The sequence below is a fragment of the Oncorhynchus gorbuscha genome, linkage group LG15 (genome assembly GCF_021184085.1).
Source record: "Oncorhynchus gorbuscha isolate QuinsamMale2020 ecotype Even-year linkage group LG15, OgorEven_v1.0, whole genome shotgun sequence".
Taxonomy (NCBI): domain Eukaryota; kingdom Metazoa; phylum Chordata; class Actinopteri; order Salmoniformes; family Salmonidae; genus Oncorhynchus; species Oncorhynchus gorbuscha.
In genome coordinates this window covers 41578798-41595242 of record NC_060187.1, presented here as the reverse complement: position 1 = coordinate 41595242, position 16445 = coordinate 41578798, and the positions used below count along the sequence as shown (strand labels likewise).

General features: G+C 43.0%; 1 protein-coding gene across 1 annotated transcript; it reads right to left on the bottom strand.

Moving 5' to 3' along the window:
• Positions 1 to 1610: 1610 nt before the first annotated feature.
• Positions 1611 to 4227, bottom strand: LOC123996486 (Krueppel-like factor 2). Its single transcript, XM_046299853.1, has 3 exons — positions 3841 to 4227; positions 2699 to 3623; positions 1611 to 2572 (listed from the first exon to the last, which is right to left on the bottom strand). The coding sequence occupies exons 1-3, from the start codon at positions 3916 to 3918 to the stop codon at positions 2397 to 2399; spliced, it is 1179 nt and encodes a 392-aa protein (XP_046155809.1). The 5' UTR covers positions 3919 to 4227; the 3' UTR covers positions 1611 to 2396.
• Between the last annotated feature and the right edge of the window lie 12218 nt (positions 4228 to 16445).

The following is a 16445-nucleotide window of genomic DNA, read 5'->3' as shown; positions in this document are numbered from 1 at the left end:
GGAGCAGAGTAACTTGAGTGTTATTGTGGCAAAAGGAGTTTCAAAAGCAAGGCATGCACTTTCGAAAACACCATCCGTTAGATCAGATTCAGAGATAATTCTGAATGACAATGATGTGCTGTATATGTGATGTGGAATAGATGTAAACATATTGTAATGAAGGAAATTCCTTTTTGTAAGCCTGTAATTTGAGCCATCTAAAGGGGAAACCAGATAGCAATGAAAGCCTGTGGAATACACACTCTTTTCTTGTTTGTTTATAGATAGACAGCTTGCATGGATGACCAAATGCATGAACCATATGGATACATGACCTCTGTCTCCTAACTCGCACTTCACTCTTCCCACACTCGTTTCTAGATGTTATTATTACACTGAGCAAAAAGTGAAATGAGAATGTTTGATTTTTCACTTGAGTAAATTGGCTAATCATAGTGGCACTCCTACTTCCTCTTTTCTCTAAACTGGCACGGGCACCCAGAAGATGATTCGGTCCCTAAAAAGTTGTAACACTTGAAGAAAAAGTTGTATCTTATGCTTCCCCATCGAGCCAATGTAGAGACATTGTTGTGATCTTGTCAGTTCACAAAGGTTGCCCATTTCTCTTCTCTCTCTCTCTCTCTCTCTCTCTCTCTCTCTCTCTCTCTCTCTCTCTCTCTCTCTCTCTCTCTCTCTCTCGCTCTGCCTGTTTTTATACATAGCCAAAGTACATAATTAGGCCCATAACACAGTAAAGAAGCGTTTATTCTGAAGGCACCTAACTACACCTGACTTATTGTGCAGGAATGTTGTCATGTGACCCAAATACACAGGCTGAAGGCCCCTGATTAAGAGATGGATCATGGGTAAAATGTTGTTGTACTCTGGGCCACTTCATGTGATTTTAACTCATTGCTCCTTCCAGAGTGGAGGTGCTTTGTTTTTTGGATAACATACCAACTTTAAAAATGCACTTTTAAGAATGTGCAACCATGTTTAAGTGATAACTGCTCATTACTGTTTCATGCTTTATCAACATTGATATAAGACAACGGAGCCTAACTCAGAGGCTACTTGAAGTGAAAGGGTTGATTCTATGGAATATTTAAGGAACAAGTACATTCATTGTGAGACTCAAATCCAGGCTAACAGATGCATAACCTTCGTGTCACTCTCTTCTAAGCCCCACTGAACTTTCCACCCCATCCCATTGGTTCTTCTCATTGAGGCAGGGACTAGGGTTCCTTTCTCTTTCAATGCGGCGTGCCCCTGTGCCCAGACCCAGAGTGGGGACATCTATATTAAGTCTCTGTAATTATGTAAATGTAATGTTTGTATTTATAGGCTGTATGAGCCACAAGACTCTGGCAGTGGCCCTGTGACAGATGGAAAACATTGCACTCACATTTATATTGTAAACTGCTCAGGCCTGAACTGGCCTATAGGATAGCTGGCAAGCCATTCACACAGGGACAACTATAGCTTATGGTTGATGTAAAGATACAGGAAGTATGGTTGACTGGTGTGATGTTACAGTCTGGTGTGATGATACACAGATGTCAGGGCTGTTCCGTTTTCCTTTGTCAGGATAATAGACATAAAGCCACAAGTATTTCACTCAAAGTCAAGAATAATGTTGTTCAATTAGTTTAATATGTACATTAGAATAAACTATTTACATTATATAAAAATGTATTTACATGGCATTAATACATTTACTCAGAAAAACCAAACAGAACAGTTTTAAGTCACAAGACCGTTTAGCCCTTTGTCATGTTGAGATGGACAACTATTTCCATAGTTTTAAAGACCCTGATATCAAATGTTATTCAACAGATAAATGCAGATAAATGCACACACAGAACATTCAATTCTAGCCTCTGAAGACTGGAAGGCAGTTTTAGATCAAAACATTGTCTTAAAGCTTATTTCATGTTCTGTTTACAGTTATAACACTCACATAAACGTTGTTTTTTTTTGCCATGAGAAAATATGGCACTCGTGGGATGCATATAGGTAATCGAAGGCACTATCGTGACTATCAAAACACATCATATTAAACCATGTGATTGTCAGATTCCAGTTGCGTCAGAGGTGTATAGGGCCAGCCTCATATGTTGACTTGAATTCACAAATGCAAACATCGTGTAATGCATGTTTAAAGCCTTTTATAGAAATATTATTCGATAAAAAATAACAAAGTAGTACCAGCTACATATTTCAAAAATAGTATTTGTATATAGAATTCGTTAATTGGTCAAGTCGGACCACGTTTTATGTTCTCATGCTGTTTTCCTATTACCCCCCCCCTCCCTCCAAATTTAAATAAACTAAAATACGAAATACATATTTTGGAGTCATCTTTCTTGATGTTGTTCTTGGTTAATTTGGCATAGTCCTCAATCGTATGTGATTTATCACATGTGTCGCTTCATGTGCAGCGCGAGATGGTCGGACCTGGAGAAGGCGCGCTCACACAGGTGGCACTGGAACGGCCTGTGGCCAGTGTGCTTACGGAAATGGCGTGTCAGCTCGTCGGAGCGGGCGAACTTCCAGCCACAACCCTCCCAACTGCAATGGTATGGTTTTTCACCTGTTGAATTACACAATGGAAAAGACCATAAGTATACTGACATACAACGCAGTTCTTTGCAACACATAGAGCCAAGTAGTTCAAGTTTGCAATAATCATAAAGAGAAAATGAGGTATATTCCTTACCGGTGTGCGTTCTGTGGTGCGCTTTCAAGTGCGAGCTCTTGGTGTAGGTTTTCCCGCATCCAGCGAAAGTGCATGTGTGAGACGCTGTGCGCTTCCTTGGCCAGGAGCGCCGACCCCTCTTTGGCTTTGAGTCCATCATCTCCAGCGGGGAGGACGGTGGAGTGAGTAGCACTCTCTGGTTGGTGGGCTGCATACCCATTCCGTCTTCATACATCCCGAACTGGTGTGCGCTCTGGTACGGGAGCTGCATCTGTTGGGACGGGTGAGAGTGAGGGTATCCCGCTGCGGAGCGGTAGCTCTGGGGGAAAGTCATGGAGTGGCACATCTGGGGCTGACACTCGGAGCTCATCAGGTCGTCTGGGCTGAGAGGCGGTGTCATGTTCCCCGCAGCCTGTGGAGAGTTGGCTAGTCTCGGCTGCTCGAAGGACATCATGCACGAAACGTTCCCCTCCTGCTTGATCTTTGGGCAGCTCTGTGGCACCATGCCCATAAGCGGTCCGTAACTGTCCATGGACGGCTCGACCTTGATGTTGTCTACAAAGTCCTGATTTGGGAAGGCAGAGGAACTGACTAGAAATCTCCCATGGATGCTGTTGCCGGAAAGCTGGTGGCAGAAGCTGCTGTCAAGCTCAGTGCGCAGGAGCTCAGCCATCAGACTGTTGTAAGGTGGAGGTGGGCTGCTCATCTCGGGCAGTGGGTAGGTAGACTGCATCCCGGAGTGATACATGTTGTTCTGCTCTCCTAGCCTGTACTCCGTCCCGGAGGATGGAGTGTTGCTGTCTGTGCCCGTGGAGTTAGAGAGAATAAACTCCAGATCCAGGAATTTATCGAGCTCTTCTTCGTCTTTTCTGCCCATGCAGTTGTCCATGCTCTCCACCACAGCACAGCTGGAATGCACAGGCCTGTCCATCTCTCCCTTCCACCTCTGAAATAATAAAGGATACCATTAGTGAAATTATAATATAACAAAATAAAACTCTCTATAGATTTCGGCCAACTGTTTAATTGCTAAACTTCACCAACAACTATGTGTTGATTCTACATCTGGACTGAAATGCTATTTCTTTATTGTTACATAAATTGACCAACAACATGTAAAACAACCAACAAACATCTCTAAATTGATCATCCAATATACTTACATTTTCCCAGCATTTTTCCTTTTGGTTCGCAAATGTAGCGATGGATGGTAAAATGGTCCCGGTTAAGGCCATTTCCATACGTTGTAATTTTCTTGAATAAAAAACGTTATTTCTGTCTAAGAATATTAGCAAACGCGATGTAGACTGGAGTCCACACGAGAAACTATTTGTAGTAGTATAAACCACTACTTCTCACTTCGAGTACTGTTTCAGAGTCATGTGAAAGTTTGATTGGTAGGAGTTCCTATACCTTATAAATATTGTAGCTGAAAAGCTGGACCAATTGTACGAAGCGGCGGAAACACGCACTACACGTCCCTAAATTTAGCCCTATATAAAGCTAGTGAGCCCAGTGAGCGCTTGTAGTCTCTTTGCTTTTCCTCTTGCGCTCGTGCGAGCTTTAAAGACACCTCTATACAAGCCCCTCCTGCACAGAAACGAGTTTAACAAGTATAACCGTAATGCTGCGCCTGGCAAAGTCCGCCCCCTTGAAAAAAGAAGAGTAAGCAATTAACACCTTACGAATAGGGTAACGATACCGAAAGATGCACGCACGGTACGAGAGTCGAAGTTACGCATTTTGGATGAAATATTACGCAAATATTACGCGTTGTATTTCAATATAGGCTAATATTATTACATCCCAATGCATTACATACCTTCTCCTTCAATCCGATAAAATCCTCATACACAAAAAACAAAACACACGTTTTTATCTCCAAACACATATGAAAGACATGTCCAAGGCGCATGCGGGGTAGTTCTAATATATAGTTCTAATATATAGTTCTAATATATAATATAATATATAATATAATATAGTTCTCCGAGCAGCATAGAGCATAACGCACTCCGTGTTGAAAGAGATATACTGCAGGATAGGTTATGGAGAAGTTGGAAACAGTGCGTTGTCCTCTCAATTGTAGACCAATGGAGTGTGATTACAGGATAGGCTATATGGAGAGTTGGTATATGGAAAAGTTGTTATATGATTACACTTCGTGTATAACATCTCAAAATACATATATATATATAACCACATATTCCTTTTATCATAGACCTTCATACACCTTTCATTTGGCAGATCAGTTGGCTCTCCCATCACCTGACCAACTCATCTCTCTCCTCCTCAGCTCATTTGCATATCATCAGCTTGTGAGAAACCCAGTCACCCAGCGCAGCAGGCTTTAAACAACGCTGCAGCCACCAGGCGCCAAGTATGCCTACACCTGAATATTTTCACTCTTTCAAACTCTCCCGTAAACACGCGCCAAAAAAGCGTTTAGCCTCTAGGAAGCCCCATTCAGGTGCAAATAATGAGGCTGAATGAGCGGCTGCTGAGCCTGCTTTGTCCAGCGAGGTATTCACGCTGGTATCGGGTCACTTGCGCCAGTTTCACAAACAGCCTTCAGTTAAGGATAAGGCAAACTGCAAATATCATCCTCAAATGGCATGCACTGAGTAGGATGTGGACATTCATTTTGTTATCCAAATGTCCTAGTTCTCACTGCTTGTCAATTGATACTGCCAATGTTGTTACATTCATAATAGTGCACTGCTAGTTGCAGGTGCACCCGAAGGATACCTTTCTTTTCTCACAATGGAACTGAAGTGTTTTGTTTCTTATTTCTGTGAAGTGTCATCTGTGTGCATGTGTCAAAACCATTCTCACTTTCTATCTGTTTGTGTGTTTACATAGTAGTTGGGGAAGGGCAGTACATGAATAGGCTTACCTTATCATCCACCTTACATAATTCATATCCCTCTGGGTCTTAACCATAAAGGCCATGTAATGACTCATCTGAGCTTCCCAAGTCAGCCAACCAAATATGGTCATTCCGATGCCATGAAGACTACAAGCAGTAACCACCGCCATTAATGTTTTATTTGCCTGTTTATCTGTTGAACCTCAATTAAATTGCCAAAGCAATGGTACTAATTTGGTTCCTTTGTGCCAGTACAACTTGGCTAACCGGTTGGCATTTCACAGTTGGGCTCTGGCAAATGTCTGACTATATTTGTATTTATTTGAGAGAGTTCACAACTAACCAGTTACCCAAACATGCACGTTACCGCTGCTGTTCCTCAGTTGAAATAACCCTAAATACAGCCGACCATGGATGAAAATCCTCATAGAGTCTGTCAACAAATGAGAAAAGTGATTAAAAGCCATATGGATCTGATCTGATTTGTCGGATACAACTGTATCCCACAGCATGAAAGGAGCAGCAGTTACGCAAGTAATTATATTGGGAACATAAAGAAACATGGGTGTGGCTTCAATCTGCACTTTACAACCTGTTCTTTCCTCAGGCCATCGTACCTTCTGTGTATTAATTACAGGTTGGAAATCTGGGATGATGTGGTTTTACACACGCTGCTCGTACATGTGTGACATGCCAACATAATTAGAAAATATTTTGCGCCTACTGTGACTTTCTATCAAGTCAGGTGTCGCAACAAGGTTCTAAAATAGACTGGATTAAACTAGAATTGGTGTGTTTCCGATGTATGATCAGGAAAAACTCAAGGCCCCTGTCTGGACCCATTTCATAGTCGTGGCTTGTTATTGAGCTTTGGCGAGATTCTAGAAACATTGTTCTGCTCATCTTAACGTTTGTAGGACATTTTTTCTAAAGGCTCTCGGTGGGTCACAGCACAGAAAGGTATCGGAGTCCGTGTCTTACAGGAACTCTAGGCCTAATGGATGAACATCGTCCCCAGTGGACCTGCAGCTATTTACACATCTACCTCCCCTCTCTACACTCTACACTTTCAGCCCCCCCCTCCCGCATTAGTAAGAGTGCATTGAAGAATATCCTTATCCTATTTCCCCTTGTTTGATGATTCAGAGAGGTTATGCAAGGGAAGCGGTTTGTTCGACGGCCAGACATTGTTTCCAGTGTATGAGAGGGTTGGTGAAAACTGCACGTCTCCCGGGTCACCTCAACCTTTTGATTGGTTTAGTGGTTAGATTGATGTGAAACATCAGTGATGTGAAGTCATATTAGTGACTCGCAAAGTCCAGGCATCTCTATGACAGTAGAATATTGCAGTAAATAGGCTACGAGGAATGTTGCCCTTTTTTTATGTCTATCCATGAAAGTTACTATAGGAGCTCAGAGATGGATATCATCCATTTTGTTAATAGCTAACAGGTACAGGTACCAGCTTTTCCCAACGGTTTCCACTGTAGTTTCCTTTAGCTTCCTTAGAATGATGTCCAGTCAGACCATTTTATCTCTGAACACCTGTTTAGGTTATAAGGAATTTCAGTGTTGCAGATCACAGAGCCAATCCCGATAGGCTGCAGTCCACTCGTATGACTACAGGGGAACGGTGTGATTCAGCAGCACTTACATAGTAGTATCAGACAGCAGGTATGAACTATTCACTGCCCCTGTGGGTCAACCCCTGATAGATGACCTAAACAGAGGCCACAACTGTTGCTGATGAGGTGGTTAGGTGGAATTCAATACTCAGTGGTTATGTGTGAGTAGTGCTATATTAACGCAGGCTCATAACTTTCAGAGTGAAGGCTCCTTGAGTGGTTCTAAATATTTAATTCAAGTGCCATCCTAAGTTAATGTATCTGTAGTCATGGAGGATACATTTAGCTAGCTAATTATTTGCTTCGCTTTGGCACAACTGAACAGAACTTAACATACTCTGCTGAGTACTTTTATGTACCGCCACTACCCAGGCAATAAAAAGTACATTCCCATGTACAGTAATTCACTTCCCAGACGCTGCCTTTTGTATTAGTTATTAATGGATAGCATGTTGAACACTATTTCCCAGTTGGTCGCCATATGAATGTGAGGTTATAGCATGTGCTTTTACAACTCTGACATGGAGGCAGTTTCCTGGCACGTCATAGTACGATCAATGTGGAAGACATATATCTTCCTAAATAGTGAGTCCCATCTCCTCTGCCCTCCGTGTTTTGTTTCCAAACGATGTGGTTCATTAAAGTGAAATAGTGTATAACCACCTGCATCTGTCCACACAGCCCTCACTGATGATCGTGTACATACTTTCGGGCACTTTAGTGTCCCAAGGCAGCAGCACCACTCATCCCTTCATGGCCAACAATTTTGACTGAGTGTGTTTTTGCGTGATGTCACTTTGTGTCAGTGTTGATATCCATGTTTTAATAAAGAGTTGCCTCCTAAGGCTAGATAGTCTACACATGTGATAATCAGTGTCCATGCCATAGTTTTGACAAGGATTTACAACTCTGGAGTTGTAGCCCTCAGGTCTACTATCTTAGCTGCTGTACATCTTCAGCTTTTATTTGTAGGCTACAAAGTAAAAGAGATCAATGTGAAAGCATTTTTCTCAGAGGCTTATCTGAATCATGGTATCTGTGTCCTTATTTCTTATTTGAAACAGCTCTGAATTTCTCCCTGTCTGAGAGTTATGAATGCCTGGTTTGGATAAAGTGGGCCTCCACATTGCATATTTTATGGTCTTTGTTAAACTTCTTGGAAACACCTGCTCCCCTTCTCCTCTTCCCTCCGCACGGCAGGAAGGCAGTCCCATTTTCCGTGTGTGCTTTCGGGAGAGGGAGACGGAGAGCGCTGGACAGAGAAAGAGCGCCAGAGAGCCCCTGCCGGTGCCGAAGAGAGGCAAGTGAGAGTTCTGAGAGTGTGTGGGCTCCTGCTCGCCTCTTATATAGGCGGGTTATTTTTAAACACACACCCCTTGCTTATTACAGCGTTTCCTCTCCGGGCCACGCAGGAAGCCCGCTTGGCTCCATATCCTGCTCACACGCGGGCCGATTCAAAGGGAATCAGGGAACGATAGCGCTGAGACGGCCAGGCTCCGAGGGGGAAAAAAAAAAAAAAAGGGGGGGGATTCATTTTCTTCTCCAAAATTCTGGCACATGTACAGAGTCTGAGAGAGTGGGTCTCAGCGGCCGGCTGGGGCCTCTTCCAGGCCTTGTTAAAGATCACCTCTCTCGGAGTATCTCAGTCTGAAACAGTGGCACTGATAAGTGCGAGACTGGCTGCTCCTGTTTACATTTTTATGTCCCTGGGGGAATCCGTCATGCTCTGGGGTTCCGACCTGCCAGCAGAGAGACAGAGAGACAGAGAGAGAAACATTCCTCTTCTGTGACTGAGGCAGGCTGGAGACCGTGTGCCTGTGTCAAAACACAGAATAGCATAATGGGAGGGAGAGAAGGAGAGGGGAGTGAGAATTCCATGCATACTAGTGCTTTACACTGGATGGGTGGGTTCATTACCGTTATACAGTGCTGTATTCATGGTTTTATAGAATATGTATGGTCCATTCTGAGAACAGGTTGGAAATGAATCAGCCAATGTCTTTTCTACTCTATTATTGCCACCACAGGCAACTATTCTCTGTTAGCCTGAGTTGAGTGAGTGGTTTCATATGTGAAATTGGTCAAAAACAACATATGGTCTGTTCAAAAAGTCCCTCATGTAATCTTTTATAGTGTTTAACTCTGGGATGTTTTTAAGGATGTTCATGTCTGTTAGCAATTTGATGCTATTACGTTTTTAAAGGGGATATATATATATATATTTTACTGGATTAAGCCACTCAATGTAGTGAGTAGGTGTGAGGACATTTATAAAAGGCTCAGATAATTTGACACCGGAGGTACGGGAGGAGGGTTTACATAGTCAACAGGAGGCTTGGCCATTTAACAACACGTCTGAATGAGCAGAAACGTGTATCTGGTTGGAACTTGAGTGAAACACTGGGGCATTTTTATAAACATTACCCGCTGGGCACAGACGCCTATTCCACGTTGATTCAACGTAATTTCATTGAAATGATGTGGAAACAACGTTGATTCAACCAGTGTTTGCCCAGTGGATACAGTGTAGGTCTGTTTTTGCTGCACACTAAAGAAATCTCCTCCTCTTAATAAACATAACGTGCCAGAACAACACGAAAGGCCTTATTCCATGATTGGCATGTTTTACGGAGTCCATATGGGTCTAATTGATTTGGTTATTCACTGGGAGAATAAGGCAATTCATTAGCTGTTAACACTTCAAATCATACAGGTCTTGTTGTGCCACAGATACATACCGTAATCCTGGCTGTTGGAAATGTTTTTTTTCTCGTGTGGTGAAAACGGGCCTTCTATTGAAGTGATGAAAACAGACAGACTTACTCTTTTTCAGTTTTCCTTATGTTTGCTCTCAGAGTTGCGTATGAACTTTTTCAGGCCCAGTTCAAGACATCTTGCCATCATGCCTGGGGGCCGTGTTGCTGATGTGTCTGGCTGAGTCAGTCAGTTTCTCTGTGTGACCTCCTCCCATAGTGATGATCACGCCATGCTATGGTGTTAGTGCAAACACATGAAATTGGGGATCCTCTTATGATCCTTTCCATGATGCTGAGTTCAAGGCCGGAGAGAGAACTGAGATCCAGTCAAAAGGCAATAACTTCATCACTTTGTTTTGGACAGCCATTGCAGCAATACCGTGTTGTGGACCTGGGTATTTATTGTACAAAGAGAAGCAAGGAATCTGAAAGCAAAAGGGTTTCAACCATTAGAATAGGAAATCATAAGCCTAGGTTGAGATGTTTTGGAGTTGAACCTGGCAGTGTTCGTGTAATTTCAACGTTCTAGATTCCCCTTCGTTCTAAGTCTCGAAACCACAGGATTGCTGGAGGATCTGCCAAAAACAGTCTTTCCTTTTTATTTAGGAGCGGGAATTACAGAGCGACTTGTTACAATGCAGAGTTGAGTTTCTAAAGCAGAGGCAGGCCACAGGGTTTTTATACACAACTCAGACCGCAAACTCGCACACACTCGAACATGTCGCCTTAAACTGTGCCAGCTGTATAAATATTATAGCCTGGTCTCAAACACAGGTTATTTTTTTATTCCCACTTTGAACTCACCATTGTACGATTACTGCTTTGTAATGCACTATGGCATTTCTGTACCTAAAAAACTGATGTTACCAATCCACAAATTTAAGGAGACATTCCTTGGCACAGAGGAGGAGGAATTTTTCGACACTCCTTGATTCTTTTAGTGGGATACTCCTCCAAATGCTACTTGAGAGATCCTTTGATATTACAATATTTTCCTACTTTGTCATCCCTATCATCGTCAAGGTATTCATACGTGTCAAAACGCCACAAGTCAAGAGCAAGTCATAACAAGGCTGTTCATTGTGGTTTACTGTACTTAATATATATATATATATATATATTTTTTTTTATTTATATTTTTTTTTTCAAATAGATCTTTATTTCACAATGTATTATTTTACCTCGAGTATATTAAGTCTCTTTTTTTTATAGTTATCTCCACATGTTGGCCAACATTAACCTCTGTCAAAGATGTATCACTGTAGTCAGCACTAAGCAGGTTTCACTAGAAGGGTATTGTTTCCTGTTGCCATGGAAAGCACTCACACATTTACATTTCTTTGCACCATCCATGTCATAAAGCTCAATTGAGCAATATCTGTGAACCGTGTCACTTCAAAATGCTATGCTTTAATACCTTATATAATAGCTTGTGTCCACTCCATTTAAACTCCAGCCAATACATTTTTCCCCCTCAGTTTATGTCATTTAAGGCCGAAGTGAGGTATCATAACGGATTCAAATGCCCAAATTTGAATCTGAGGATTTATAACGGCTGAATTGAATTGGAACCTTGGTGACATAGAGACAGAATCAGGGAATCGGATGAGAAACCATAAGTACAAGCCAATGGAACAACCCTTACCACCTGACCCCATCAAATGAGTTATTCCATGTCTTTCAGGTGGGTCTCTGGGAGTATACTCTGCTTGGAGGGCATCATGGGAAAAATCTACGCTCATGGCGTTCCTCATCCTTACTGGGATCAGATAGGTGTGCTTTTTCCAGAGTTAAGTATTTTTAAAGGCCAGACACACTTCTGTTGGACACATGTGGATGAGCCATAGAGCCTCCCATCTCTTTGTGTGGCACCCCCATGTTATACTTTCCTTCACAAACACAGCTACTGTACCTTGTGAAGAGGAAACTGTTGTTAAAGCCTGGAGATCTCTGGTGATGCTTCTGGTATTGGTATGGATCACCTCCAGATGAAGGTTTATAAACCAAAACATATTGACTTTTAATAGCAATTTAGTACTCAAAGAAATGTGACTTCTATTTTCCTCCAAGAATGGTTGAATAACCCTTCTAAAGTACATTCAGTTTGTTCTCCAATGTGTGCAGCATGGTGACTGTTGTTTAAGTTATGAATGAGACACTTTTCAGTTTGACGTACCAGAGGTAGGCCTATCACACTTTGACTCTTGTTTTAACTCCACTTTTAATGGTGTTAAGCAGGGCTGTCAAACTCATTCCATGGAGGGTCTAGTGTCTGTGGATTTTTGTTTTTTCTTTTCAATTAAGACCTAGACAACCAGGTGAGGGGCATTGTTTACTAATTAGTGACCTTAATTGCTCAACACCAAAGGAGGAGTGAAAACCTGCAGACACTCGGCCCTCTGTGGAATATGTTTGACACGTGGTGTTAAGAATGAACAAGAATTTCAGGAGAGTGGACCAGACTTGAACGCAACACTTTAACTAGTGCCCTTGAACGCAGCTCCCTAGCAACTCAACAAGCACCAGCTGCTACTAATTGCCAATCAGCTTCTACTCCTGTTGCAACACTTTTAACTAGTTGCCTTGAACGCAGCTCCTCAACAAGCGTCAGCTGTAACTCATTGCTAATGAGCCTCCACACCTGTTCCCACTCTCCTTAATCACCACTGCCATCCTACTAAAATCTTACCAACTCCTCCTCCTCTTGTGCTGCATGATGCTGTGTGTTACTAGACTTATCACAGTTTGAGGCCTTCGCCAACTTCTATCTATACTTAGCTACAACAAGTTAGGTCACTTCTAATATGCACTTACTGGACAGTTTATTAGGTACATTTCCCCCTGTTCAAGAAAATGGAGCACTCCTAGACAGTAAGTCATGTGGCCATGGATTGCTATATAAAGCAGGTAGACAGGCATCCAGTTAATAATAATATATGCCATTTAGCAGACGCTTTTATCCAAAGCGACTTACAGTCATGTGTGCATACATTCTACGTATGGGTGGTCCCAGGAATCGAACCCACTACCCTGGCGTTACAAGCGCCATGCTCTACCAACTGAGCTACAGAAGGACCCCGTTGAACGTTAACATGGGCTAAACGAGTGACCTATGTGACGTTGAGCGTGGTGTGGTCATTGTTGCCAGGTGCGCCGGATCCAGAATCTCAGAGACATCCATCCTCCCGGGCTTTTCACACACGACAGCGTCTAGGGTTTACCGAGAATGTTGTGAGAAACAAAAAACATCCAGTCATCCCTGTGGGCGAAAACAGCTCTTTGATGAGAGGTCAAAGGAGAACGGCAAGAATCATGTCAGCTAACAGCTGGGCCACAAACAGACAAATAACTGCACAGAACGGCATCTCAGAACGTACAACTCGTCGATCCTTGTCATGGATGAGCTATTGCAGCAGACGACCACACCGGGTTGCACTCATATCAGCTAAAAACAAGAAGAAGAGGCTCCACTGGGCACTCGATCACCAACACTGGACAATTGAGGAGTGGAAAAATAATTGACTGATTTCCTCATATGAACTGTAACTCAGTTAAAATCTTTGAAATTGTTTAATGTTTTGTTTTATTTTAGATCAGTGTAGGTCCTAAACGATATCACCATCGATAAGAGACATTACTGTGCAGCCGTATCCATCGACCTGTCTAAGGCTTTCGACTCTATCAATCACAACATTCTTATTGGCAGACTCAACAGCCTTGGATTCTCAAATTATTGCCTCGCTTGGTTCACCAACTACTTCTCCGATAGAGTTCATTATGTCAAATCGGAGGGCCTGTTGTCCGGACCTCTGGCAGTCTCTATGGGGGTGCCACAGTGTTAAATTCTCAAGCCGACTCTCTTCTCTGTATACATCCAAGATGTCGCTCTCGCTGCTGGTGATTCTTTGTTCCACCTCTACGCAGACGACACCATTCTGTATACCTCTGGCCCTTCTTTGGACACTGTGTTAACTAACCTCCAGATCAAATCAAATCAAATCAAATGTATTTATATAGCCCTTCGTACATCAGCTGATATCTCAAAGTGCTGTACAGAAACCCAGCCTAAAACCCCAAACAGCAAACAATGCAGGTGTAAAAGCACGGTGGCTAGGAAAAACTCCCTAGAAAGGCCAAAACCTAGGAAGAAACCTAGAGAGGAACCAGGCTATGTGGGGTGGCCAGTCCTCTTCTGGCTGTGCCGGGTAGAGATTATAACAGAACATGACCAAGATGTTCAAATGTTCATAAATGACCAGCATGGTCGAATAATAATAAGGCAGAACAGTTGAAACTGGAGCAGCAGCGCAGTCAGGTGGACTGGGGACAGCAAGGAGTCATCATGTCAGGTAGTCCTGGGGCATGGTCCTAGGGCTCAGGTCCTCCGAGAGAGAGAAAGAAAGAGAGAAGGAGAGAATTAGAGAACGCACACTTAGATTCACACAGGACACCGAATAGGACAGGAGAAGTACTCCAGATATAACAAACTGACCCTAGCCCCCCCGACACATAAACTACTGCAGCATAAATACTGGAGGCTGAGACAGGAGAGGTCAGGAGACACTGTGGCCCCATCCGAGGACACCCCCGGACAGGACCAAACAGGAAGGATATAACCCCACCCACTTTGCCAAAGCACAGCCCCCACACCACTAGAGGGATATCTTCAACCACCAACTTACCATCCTGAGACTAGGCCGATGAGCTTCAATGCCATACAACTCTCCTTCCGTGGCCTCCAACTGCTCTTAAATGCAAGTAAAACTAAATGCATGCTCTTCAACGGTCGCTGCCCGCACCTGCCCGCCCATCCAGCATCACTACTCTGGACGGTTCTGACTTAGAATATGTGGACAACTACAAATACCTAGGTGTCTGGTTAGACTGTAAACTCTCCTTCCAGACTCACATCAAACATCTCCAATCCAAAATTAAATCTAGAATCGGCTTCCTATTTCACAACAAAGCATCCTTCACTCATGCTGCCAAACATACCCTCGTAAAACTGACCATCCTACCGATCCTCAACTTCGGCGATGTCATTTACAAAATAGCCTCCAACACTCTACTCAACAAATTGGATGCAGTCTATCACAGTGCCACCTGTTTTGTCACCAAAGCCCCATATACTACCCACCACTGCGACCAGTACGCTCTCGTTGGCTGGCCCTCCTTCCTACTCATCGCCAAACCCACTGGCTCCAGGTCATCTGCAAGTCTCTGCTAGGTAAAGCCCCGCCATATCTCAGCTCACTGGTCACCATAGCAGCACCCACCCGTAGCAGGTGCTCCAGCAGGTATGTCTCACTGGTCACCCCCAAAGCCATTTCTTCCTTTGGCCGCCTCTCCTTCCAGTTCTTTGCTGACAAAGACTGGAACAAACTGCAAAAATCTCTGAAGCTGGAGACTCTTACCTGCCTCACTACATTTAGGCACCAGCTGTCAGAGCAGCTCACAGATCACTGCACCTGTACATAGCTCATCTGTAAATATCCCATCCAATCTACCTCATCCCCATACTGTATTTATTAGTTTATTTATTTAACTTTCTCCTTTGCTCCCCAGTATCTCTACTTGCACATTCATCTTCTGCACATCCTACCATTCCAGTGTTTAATTGCTATATTGTAATTACTTCGCCACCATGGCCTATTTATTTCCTTATCTCTCTTATCCTACCTCATTTGCACATGTTGAATATAGATTTTTCTACTGAATTATTGAATGTATGTTTGTTTATTCCATGTGTAACTCGGCGTTGTTGTATGTGTCGAACTGCTTTGCTTTATCTTGGCCAGGTCGCAGTTGCAAATGAGAACTTGTTCTCAACTGGCCTACGTGGTTAAATAAAGGTGAAATAAATAAATAAAAATAAAGTTGCAAAGTAGTTAAAAAGTAGTAAGTAGTCCTTGATGTGATTCAAAAATGGTAAATGGTTTCTAGTCCCACCTATCCTCCCTGACCAACCTCCCATTTTTGGCCTAAGTAACCTTCTGTCTTATGTAACCATACCAAACGTACCATGTCATACTAATAGGAATGTAACAGATTAAAATTGATGATGTTACATCTAATATTTCAAGCCAGGTTGTAGCCAACTATCCATGTAAATGTATTTTTCATGAGCATAAAAAAGCATAGAAAAAAGGGTTCCAAAAGGGTTCTTCGGCTGTCCCCATAGGAGATCCCTTTTCGGTTCCAGAAAGAACCCTTTTGAGTTTCATGTAGAACTCTCTGTGGAAAGGGTTCTATATGGAACCCAAAAGGGTTCTACCTGAAACTAAAAGGGTTCTACCTGGACCCAAAAGGGTTATCCTATGGGGACAGTCAAAGAACCCTTTTCGGATCTAGATAGCACCTCAAAAGGCGAACCGAGTCTGTGGAGACCTGCTGTGTCATCCAAAACAGTTGAACGGTGCAGCAAAAAAAAGGGACTAATCTTGTTTGGCGTTCCGTTGGAACCAACTAAGAAAATGAAACTGTGACAGAGGCTCGCTTGTTAAACCTGTGCCTTTCAC